Here is an 11,521-nt window from a genome sequence, read left to right on the forward strand (position 1 = left end):
AATATTTGTCATTAATCACTTACCCACATGTCGTTCCAAACCCATAAAAGCTTTGTTTGTCTTCTGAACACAATTTAAGATATTTTGTATGAAAACCGGGATGCTTGTGGCTGTCCCGTAAACTGTCAAGTAAAATACACTGTCAAGGTCCAGAAAAGTATGAAAGACATCGTCAGAATAGTCTGTCTGCAATCAGTGGTTCAACAGTAACGTTATGAAGCGACGACAATACTTTTTGTACGCGAATAAAACAAAAATAACGACTTTATTAAACAATTACTTTGTCAAAACTCTCCTCTGTGTTTCTCGACATCACTCAAACATAGCTACGCTCTTCTGTGTCAGCCGTGCCACAAGGATGCGCTGTTTTCTTTCAAATATAAGAGTCCTTGTGGCGCGACGTGTTTGTTCGTTTGTTTGACTTGAAGTGTCAGTGCTCACCAATCAAAAAAAGACATCAATGTATAAGGAGCCATCTGCTCTGCTTTTAATTAGCTCTCATGAATCTCACACAACGTTAGACCAGCACAGTGCAAACAGCCAAAACCTGGATATTTTAAGCAATATTAAAATCCTGGCTGGTACGTGTCCCGTATGGCCACCCTACCAATGGAAAAATTTCCCGAGACATTCTTGATAAAAATCTGCTGCCATCTACAAGGATGATGAAGATGAAACAAGGGTGGACATTTCAGCAAGACAATGATCCCAAACACACAAATAAGGAAACTCTCAACTGGTTTCAGAGAAAGAAAGCAAAGCTACTAGAATGGCTCAGACAATCACACGACTTGAATCCAATAGAAAATCTATGGAAAGAACTAAAGATTGGAGTTAACAGAAGAGGCCCATCGAACCTTCAAGATTTGAAGACTTCTTGTGTGGGAAAATGGGCCAAAATCACACCTGAGCAATGCATGTGACTAGTTTCTCCGTACAGGAGGTGTCTTGAAGCTGTCATAAGGCTTTTGTACAAAGTATTAAATACATTTCAGTAAGTGTGTTCAGTAATTTTTCCCTGGGTCATTCCATTCTATTACACTTATTTGTATTGTTTTCTTTGTATGTATGGATTACTTGGGTTGTTACCGACATCTGGTGAAAATTTCATGTCAACAGCACTTTTAAGTATACTTAAAAAGTGAAAACTTTTGGAATTTGAAGATCAAGGTAAATTGTACTTAATTTGTGTACCGGGAAACATACAAGTATCTTCTGTTGCTTACGAAGGGCAGAACTAAATGGAAAAAAAATTATATTTCAACAAAATCTTCATTGTGTTCAAAAGTTTTCACCCCCCAGCTCTTAATGCATCTTGTTTCCTTCTGGAGCATCAGTGAATGTTTGAATCTTTTTTAATAGTTGTGTTTGAGTCCCTCAAATGTCCTCAGTCTGAAAAGATGCATCTCAAAATCATAAAGTCACTGCTGGAAATGGTTCAAATATGCAAAGATGCTGGAAAACTGAAGAATCTGCAGGACCTTAAAGATTTTTCTGAAGAACGCTGCTCAGTTTAACTGTTCAGAACAAACAATGGACTCATGCACAACCATCACAAAACAGAAAGACAGTCGAGGATCATCAGGTTACAGAACACAGTACTAAGAACAAAGGGTTCCCAAACTTTTGAGTAGGGTTATTTTAATAATTTCAGCATTTTTTTTTTGTCTTGTGGAATAAATGTTAAAATATTTTATGTACAATATCTTACTCAGGACAGTACTAAATAAAAAATAACATGCATTTAGTATGATCTCTCTTATTTTTTGAAAATTACTCATATTTTCACAGATTCTGCAAGGGGTGCCCAAACTTTCGATCCCCACTGTATATGCCCCTTCAGATGTAGCTTCTGTGCCACTTATGCAATGCAAATATGGTTTTTGTAGATCTCGATGTCATTTCATCCCTATCGTGTCTTATTTAAATAATTATTCAAATTGAGTAGATTTAGGAAATTTGCATGAGAAATTACACATCCTTTGTTTAGAAAGCTTGTCCTTATGAAATTAAATGCCAGTGATCTCATGAAAATATGGCTCCTGAATGGAAAACAGTGTTGATTCAGTGTCCAAAGTGTTTTACTTTTTATAGAAATGGCCACCCTAATTTTAATACAAATGCACAAGAAATGCTAAAACTGTTGAAGCTATCAAAGAGCTAATATTAGTTTTGAGTCTACAAAATTAATACTACCGTGATATAAATATGGTAAAATGCTAATGATAAAATGTTGCTACTAAAATAACATTTAATAGAGTTTTCATACATCGCATTATCCCTACTACAAGTGATAATAACACTAATGCTAAAACTAACCAATGGTAAACCTGTAACCAGCGCTGATACCTTAAAGTAAAAAAAAAAATGTATATGTATATTTTACTTGATCAGTTATGATACTACACAAATTTTAATACAATTTCTAACACTTCAGCTAAAATTAATGCGAAAGTCGCGATACACAGCTAGTTTAAGAGTTTTCTAATGTAGCCTATACAAATATGTTAATATGCTAATGCTAAAATTATGGTAACTAATAAAACTGCATATAATAGAGTTTTTGTTAGTCACAATACTATAAAAGCTAATCCGACTGAAACTTATACTAAAACAAGTGGTAAACCTTTGGCTAATAAATTGGTGTTTAAAGATAATAGATTAGGATATTTTAGCTGAAATCAGTTCATTAGAATAGCAGTACTCCTGCGAACACAAATAAAGACATCGTTAAAGTAGTCCATGTGACATCAGAGGCTCAACCATAATTTTATGAAGCTACGAGAGTACTTTTTGTGCCAAGAAAACAAAAATAATGATTTTATTCAACAATTTCTTCTCTTCTGTTTCAGTCTTCAACCCATATTCATGAGGGTCCCATCGTTATACATTGTTCCTTTCGTAAACGCGTGTTTTCTTCGCACACAAAAGTTTTCTTGTAGCTTAATAAGATTGCGGTTGAACCACTAATGTCAAATGGACAATTTTAATGCTGTCATTGCTACCTTTCTGGGCCTTGAATTTGTCAGTTGCATTGCTGTTTATGGAGGGACAGAAAGCTCTTGGATTTCATCAAAGATATCTTAATTTGTGTTATGAAAATGAACAAGTTCTTACAGATTTGAACAGACATGAGAGTGAGTAATTAATGTCAGAATTTTTATTTTGGTGTGAACTATCCCTTTAATTTTAAAACTAATATGTTAAACCTAATATATTTAGATACCTTATTCCATTCCACTAGATATCCATCTTACTATTTACCAACTGAAATCCACTGCGACGACTTTAGCTTCTCAACTATTTGTTCTCACAAACCCGTTTACTTGACTCAGTGTGTTGATGTTTTAAAAAACCAGAGGAGGTGCAGAGAGGGCAAAGCACCCTCCACCTCTCTTCGCTCTCTCTATCTGTCTTTCATCTTTTATTTTTAGACTCGGGGCTCAATGGGATTTGGCATACTGGCTTTTACAGGCTGGTAGTGCTGAATGCATTAATATCAGAGCGAACTACCCCTCCTCTATCTGTGACCTCTCCTCGGCAGTGTGATATTTACATTCTCTGCCTACCGCAAGAAGAATTTCCAAACGCACATACATACTAATTTTGTTTTCTTCAGTCTGAAGTCAGTTCATTCTTCAGGAACTGGCATTTAAATACATTTTGCTGCACCAAATAGGGCTTATTTGCGCAATGGAGAAATTTCTGAACATGTTTATTAGGTTTGGAGGTATGCAAGTGCATTTATATGTGTGTGTGTGTGTGTGTGTGTGTGTGTGTGTGTGTGTGTGTGTGTGTGTGTGTGTGTGTGTGTGTGTGTGTGTGTGTGAAGCAGAAGACACTCTGTCGCTGAGAGCGTGTTAATTGGCTGCACTGGAAGCCGTGAGACATCTGGGAATTCAGCTCTCACAGTCTGGCATATATTAGACCATTTCTCTTCTCCTTCTCCTCCTTCCTTCTATCCGCCTTCATCAGTTTCCAAACGCCTCTAAAACGTACACAAGCCTTCGCCGCACACACCCGTTCGGTCCCTTCTGGCTGACAGGAGTAGAATTAATGAAAAACGAGCCATCCCGCTTACACTTCAGACTCACACATGCTTCAGGGAAGATAGCGAGACTCAGACCGCCTGATCTGACACTTTATCTGAACTGATTCGAGGATAATTCGGTTAAAACCATAATCCAGTTCTCAAATATAGATTTGATCTTCTCAAAACCCATACTGACCCAAAATGCACACCACCCAAACATAAGAAGACTTTATGGAAGTCGAGATGGGATTTTTTATGACTTTTACTGCATATTTATTGCAGTCCCTACACTAATGTACTTCTAAATAGTGTGGCAGATGAAAAACGGGTGACAAAATCACACAGGCTTACATTAAAGAGGGTTAAAAGTCATTTCTAGAGAGCTGAATATCATAGAGACTTGAGTTGGACTTGGGCCAGTATAAAACTATCTAGCATCCACTCCAGCAATTAAACAGCTACCATTAACTTACAAGTACTCCAATTTAAATGACAATAATAATCAGACCATACTTTTAGAATACTTCTGATCTAATTCCTTTGATCACTAATTCCTGGGTCACGGCACCAATGTAAACCCTCTCCCCCAGTTCCTCACCACCAGACCTCGTCCTTGTTCTGAGTGGGTCTTGAACCCTGGTCTCTGGTGTGGGAGGTGGGCGCACTACCAAGGAGGCTAAAGACTGTTGCCAGTAGTTCATCTCTTGAGGGGAGTGAGGTTTACCTGCACAGTGCTTATCCGCTGGGCTCAGTTACACTCACTCAATCCCATCTGGGTCACGGCACCAATGTGACCCCTCTCCCACAGTTCCTCACCACCAGACCTCGTCCTCGTTTTGAGTGGGTCTTGAACCCTGGTCTCTGGTGTGAGAGGTGGACGGACTAACAAGGAGGCTAAAGACTGCTGCCACTAGTTCATCTCTTGAGGGGAGTGAGGTTTACCTGCACAGTGCTTATCCGCTGGGCTCAGTTACACTCACTCAATCCCATCTGGGTCACGGCACCAATGTAACCCCTCTCCCCCAGTTCCTCACCACCAGACCTCATCCTTGTTCTAAGTGGGTCTTGAACCCTGGTCTCTGGTGTGGGAGGCGGATGCCACAATAACAGACCAGTGTGAAAAACTCTCTGACTTATATTAAAGATTCTATGACACGAACTTTAAATATTTCACATACTTTTGAAACTCCAGCGTTCATTTGATCCTGATAAGTGCTCGTAATCACAGTTGTAAACACGATGGCTTTCTTCTTTCGTGAGGGGGTTTGGCATCACGCTATCTTTGTTTCCAGGTGGAACATTAAAGAACGCGACACACAAGCCTTGTAGAATTCCTGTAGAAATCCTGTAGAATTCAACCAATCCAATGACGACTTTTACACTCCTGAAGTGTTTCCACTTTTGTGTCCCATATGCATCAGACGTTCAGCCAACAGTCCGTGGGCATGTCATCTGAGGCTGAGACTAGGAGGCTAAAGACAGCAGCCACTAGCATTATTCGCTAGTGCGTCTCTTGAGATCAGGGGTGTGAGGTTTACCTGCACAGCACCTACTCGCTGGCCTCCTTTACATTGGCATCCAATAATTTTAACTGTTGGAGATAACTGGTAAATGTATAAGCTTTTTTGCGCTATTTTCATCTTCCGGGTTTAAAATCTACATGTTGTGACGTGGCAATAGACTATAGTACATAAATGATGCGTCAGTGTCTATTAATTTATTCATGAGATGCGTGTTCTTATCCTATGAGAAGACGCTTCGCTTAATTATTCACAATGATTTGCTATGACAGATGTTTCAGAGTGTTAGATGACTTCGTGCACATTAAGTTGAGAGAAACTTAATCGAAGAAGAGTGTTTGTTTTTGCTTTGTAATAAGAGTTAGGCACAAACGCAACTCATTCACTTTATGAGCATAAACTTTTTTTTACAGCTCTGTGACACAGCCTGTCAAAAGACTTATATAAACGCGACAGAATAAGCCTTAAAAGTTCTCAGTGGTGCAACAGTGTATTCATTTACTGTATTTTCCGGACTATAAGTCACACTTTTTTTCATAGTTTGGCTGGTCCTGCGACTTAGTCAGGTGCGACTTATTTATCAAAATTAATTTGGCCGGCAGCCATATCACCCTGGAGCCCAAGATCGATTGCCCACTGAAGCTAAGCAGGGCTGAGCCTGGTCAGTACCTGGATGGGAGCCCTCCTGAGAAAACTAGGTTGCTGCTGGAAGAGGTGCTAGTGAGGCCAGCAGGGGGTGCTCACCCTGTGGTCTGTGTGGGTCCTAGTGCCCCAGTGTAGTGATGGGGACACTATACTGTCAACAAGCACCGTCCTTCGGATGAGACGTTAAACCGAGGTCCTGACTCTCTGTGGTCATTAAAAATCCCAGGATGTCTTTCGAAAAAGAGTAGAGGTGTGACCTCGGCATCCTGGCTCAATTCGCCCATTGGCCTCTGACCATCATGGCCTCCTAACTATCCCCATATCTGCTGATTGGCTTCATCACTCTGTCTCCTCTCCATCAATAAGCTGGTGTGTGGTGGGCGTTCTGGCGCACTATAGCTGCCGTCACATCATCCAGCTGGATGATGCACACTGGTGGTGGATGAGGAGATACCCCCTGACTATGTAAGCGCTTTGAGTGTCTAGAAAGCGCTATATAAATGTAAGGAATTATTATTATTATCATTATTGACATGAACCGAGAGAAATTAACCAAGAGAAATGAACCAATAGAAACATGACCGTCTCCAGCTGCGAAAGGGCGCTCTATACATAGACAGTAAAAGAAATGGACACAGCGACCCCATTGGAACTCAATTGAGACAAGTGGAGCCCATTTTTAGCTATTTTTAGCATTCCGTTTCTGACGCGCAGACTCAAACGAAGCTTGACGACGTCAGCAACCTGTCTGCCCAGATGTAAATCTTCTAGTGGCTGTGCGTGCAAACTGCCATCGTTAATCTTGCAGAAACGGCGAGCTTGAGCGGGGAGTTCTTTGGCGTGAGTGAGCAGGAGTAAGTATTCTGATTAATTATTTTGTATAGTATTTTAAAATTTAACGCCAGTACGCCATATTAAGGTAATTGCCTGCGAGCTTCTCCCCCTGTCTGTACGGTAATGCGACAGAGAGTCGCGTGGTTATGACACAGTCATTAGCCTATTTTTACAAAAACTGTTTCTACGGGGCCATAATGTAACAAGGTAATGAAGCCCTTTATACATTGTCGTGTATCTTAAGAAATAAATAATGGACAAATGGAGTCTTTAAACGCCTCAGATGTAAAGTTATTCGCTGTCAATGTGACGCCAAAATGAATGGGAGGTCAATGGGATGCTAACGCAAGTGAAGTTCTGCTACAAGATGGCGGCACCCGGCCAACTTTAACTTCCGGTCGACTTCCTTGCCGCCTGGCTCTATACTGCTCAGTAGAGCGCCCTCTACCCTCTAGAGACAGTAATGTTTTCTCCTGGTTCTTGGTTCTAAATAAATGCGACTTATAGTCCAGTGCGATTTATATATGTTTTTTTCCTTATCATGACGTATTTTTGGACTGATGCGCCTTATACTCAGGTGCACCTTATAGTCCGAAAAATACGGTATATGTTTTTGATGCAGAGTGCACATGGTTGTGTATTTATCTGTGTTTTTAACTCAGAATAGAAAATGTCTGAACGCAAAGCTGTGTTTGTAGTCTATCTCCCCTCTTCACCCTCCTCCACTCTGCTGCATACCACGCCCACTTTTTTTTTTTTTTTTTTTTTTTGCATTTTTCAAAACTGTGGTAAGAACTAACCAGTGCTGAAACGGGGGGTTTCATGATCCTTTAAATAGGATAATCTTGTCCCATATTGCTATAAAAATACAAAGAGAAGTAATTCATAAAAAATGTATCAAAATCTAATAATTAAATAATACAAATCTAACTTAAATATCTTTTTTTTTTTTTTTAACTTACAAAACAAAATGAACAATCTGTCCATTAATAAAAATCAGAAAACTGTCAACATGCAAGTTAACTTGTTACCCTAAATGATATATTATGGGAAAGAGGTCTGGCACTCAAATATGCATGCATGTAAATAAGGACTAATGTGAATTTGTGCATTTTAAAGGGGTCATGAACTGAGAAACCCAAATTCTCTTGATCTTTTGACACATATATAAAAGAATTCGAAACTTTCTTGTTAGTCGAAAAACAACTTATATTGAAGGCAGTCTGCCAAAACGACTGTTAATTTTTTAGAAGCATAAGTGTGGTTTTCAAGACAAGGTCAATTCCTTGTCAAACAGTTCCTTGACTACAAATAAATGCTGTTTTCCAACGTATGTTTAAACAGTATAACAATATTTGCTAGTAGTTGACAAGTTTGTGTGTTTGAATGTCTTAAAAGGGTTAAACAGAAACAGGAAGTGAGTGTACTGGAGAGGAAGTGAGGCTTTCTGTCAAGCATGTTTATATAATGATGCTAATGCTAAACGCTAATCCGTATCTCTTTTATGCACTCCTGTGACATAATATAACATAGGTGATTTCGTAGAGGCTATCAATAGCAAGCTAAGATCCCACCCTCCCTACAAATCCCTCTTCAAAGCCATGCCCCCTCCAAAGCACATGAACAAAAACAAATCAACAAAATGTTGGTTGTTCATGCCATAGCTAGCTGCTGTGCTAATCGCAAAAAAACTAAAACAAAAGACCATTAGCCGGCACCACAAATTAGTCTAAAAAGCAATAGTCTGAAACTAAACTGGTAAACTAACCTGTTTTTACAGGTTAATTTACCAAAACAATTACCTCTATCTCTGTTATTTTCCCTTACCAGCCTCCCGCAATCATTTAATTTCCTTTGACACCAAAGCGTCGACATTACTGAAAGAGAGAGACGACTAAATGACAGCATCTCTCAGGCGTCGTTGCTCCGGAGTTGCTATGTGACTGAATCTTCACAGCCTGGCAACGTGAGTCCCAGAGTCCCCGTCCAACTCTGGAAGTGTAAGGTGAGTCATTCCATCCCGAGGGACGGAGCTCCAAGAAAGAAACCATTCCCCCTCAGTCATACATCAAATCCAGTGCGGGGCTTCTGTTAGCTGCTCCGAGATTAAACCACATGGCCTGAAACCAGTCTACAAAATGATTAAGCGCATTTTGTGCTGGAAAAACAACAATAGTCTGAATAAGGCCAACTTGAGCATCCCAGCTTAAAGATTTAAGGGAATATTCGGGGTTCAACTTAAGCTCTATCAAAAGCATTTGAGACATAATGCTGATTAAAACCTAAAATGTCCCTCAGATCTTTTCGGAAATGGAAGGTCAGGATAAATTCCCTGCATTTTGGGATACAGTTTTCCAGAAAACAGCAACTGTGACCCAGATATTACATGCATACTGAAAATTTGCAGCAGAAATAGTTAGGATAGTATGCAAGTATGCTAATGAGAACGGTCTCCACAGTGGGTAAAACTCATTTTAAGTACATTTTAAATTCAAAAGGCAAAGAACAATTCCTTTTTTGTATAATACGATCACTTTTCTTTGACAGTCTCCCAGTGTAGTACCTTTAAAGATATTCTGTGTTTGTAGCTGAGAATAAAGTGTGTTTTAAATGTATTTGGTTAACAATTTTCCCATGTGTCAAAGTTTATGCTCTGCACTTTCTTTCAGCAAACATTATCAGAGTAATCTTGTAGAACAGCCATGAGGAAACTAGTCAAACCTGATCTTGTGTATCAAGCTCATGGCACTGAATCAACTACACACAGCTGCTGGCTCTGCTTAACCCGGAAAAACTGTGTAAAATACTATGATATAGATATAGATATAGATATATATAGAGAGAGAGAAAGAGAGAGAGCGAAAGAGAAATATCTATATATATATTTATATAGAGATAATATAATTGTATTAATATATTTAATATATATTATCTATAGAATTATATGAATATTAAATAAATATAATTTGTAATTAATTGTATTATTATATAAATTACATAGAATTCATTATGTGTTAATATATAAAATAAAAAATTTTGAGTATATAAAATAAACATAAATATATATATAATATAACATATAACATAAAATGAAATATATAATTATATTTTATATATATATATATGTGTGTGTGTGTGTGTGTGTGTGTCTTATATAAATATTTTTATTAATATATTATGTGTGTGTGTGTTCATACTTATATGACTCTACATCCCACTCTAGACCGTAAGGTAAGCCAAACTGCCACAGAAATGATTTTGAATTTGTTCTTTAAAACTGCATCAGAAAGTCCCAAAAGACTAAAACTACATCGACTTAGGAGCTCATCTTCAAAACAGGATATGACATCATACAGGTCTGTATCATCAAGGGGCCTGTGATGCTCTAGAGAAGAGGGTCCGGATACTCACTGAAAGCAGCGATGGCTAAGATCATCGTCACCACAATGGAGACCCACGATACCCATAATGCCTTTTTTCTGTAACTCTGAGCCTCGTGGGGTTTCAGACGCATACTGCTCTCCAGGAGCCCTGCTGAGGGACAGCGCTCAGTTAGCTTACGTCAGGATATCTCGTCACATCTCAGAGGAACTCAATGGGAGTTATTCACAAATAAGTCCATAAAGTGTACAAGAAACACCGGGGCTAGTTGTCACAAGCCCAATTTCTCAGCAACTATGAGGTTTTGATTAAAAGCAATAATACAAATGCTAATTTTTCTATTGATTTATAGCCTCTATAGTCTTAAATCGGGATATTTTCGTGACTTTTGTTCTCGAAAGTACAGTTGTAGCTGTTCAATAGAATCACACTAGAATTCATTCAGAGAAGAACCAACTATATAATGAATTAGAATCTACATTCTACACATAAGGTCTGGCCACATACAATTAATATGTTTTCAAACTTCAAATTATAAATTAATTGCACTTTCTGCTCGCCAAAACAACTGTTTTATATATTTGTATTTATTTTTATAAAAGCAATTTAAATCCTGTAATTTTTTTTTTTTTTTTTACTATTTTTCATTTATTGCAATTAAGTTTCGCCATGAAATAGTCTATAATACATTTAAATACGTGTTCTAAAACATACTTTTTAGTAATTAAGATGTTATTAATTTCTTTTCTTTTCTTCTTATATATTCTGTAGTCAATACTTAATTTTTTGTGCCTTTACAGAAACTCTGACATTCAGAAATAAAACCAACCTGAGAAATGTAGCTAAACGTGACAACTTACCCCGGGCTCCGCTATATATGTATTTTCCCACGCAAATAAACCCCTAAAGTCTGTGTCGAAAGTGTTTAAAGCCAAACTCGTACCGTTGTCGTCTGGTTCTCCTATTTTCATCTGCTGCTCCATGTTGAAAGTGTCTTGGCTCGGATGGTGTCCGTTCGCAGGAGTCGATGCTGAACCTGACACCGCTGGATCCGGAGCAGAAGCAGGACCGGGATCAGGACCAGGGTCTGCAGGACCAGCAGTGGGGT

The 11,521-nt window shown here is 38.5% G+C and overlaps 1 protein-coding gene across 1 annotated transcript in view; it reads right to left on the reverse strand.

Moving 5' to 3' along the window:
• Nucleotides 1–11,521, reverse strand: part of LOC127987987 (transmembrane protein 163-like) — a 34,344-nt gene that overhangs the window by 22,649 nt on the left and 174 nt on the right. The window contains exons 1-2 of the mRNA XM_052590459.1: nt 11,357–11,521; nt 10,444–10,563 (exon numbers count right to left, since the gene is read on the reverse strand). The exon at nt 11,357–11,521 is cut by the window's right edge and continues 174 nt beyond it. Coding sequence (XP_052446419.1) covers nt 10,444–10,563; nt 11,357–11,521 — 285 coding nt within the window. The remainder of the gene's footprint in view (nt 1–10,443; nt 10,564–11,356) is intronic.

The sequence above is a fragment of the Carassius gibelio genome, chromosome B22 (assembly GCF_023724105.1).
Source record: "Carassius gibelio isolate Cgi1373 ecotype wild population from Czech Republic chromosome B22, carGib1.2-hapl.c, whole genome shotgun sequence".
Classification (NCBI taxonomy): Eukaryota; Metazoa; Chordata; class Actinopteri; order Cypriniformes; family Cyprinidae; genus Carassius; species Carassius gibelio.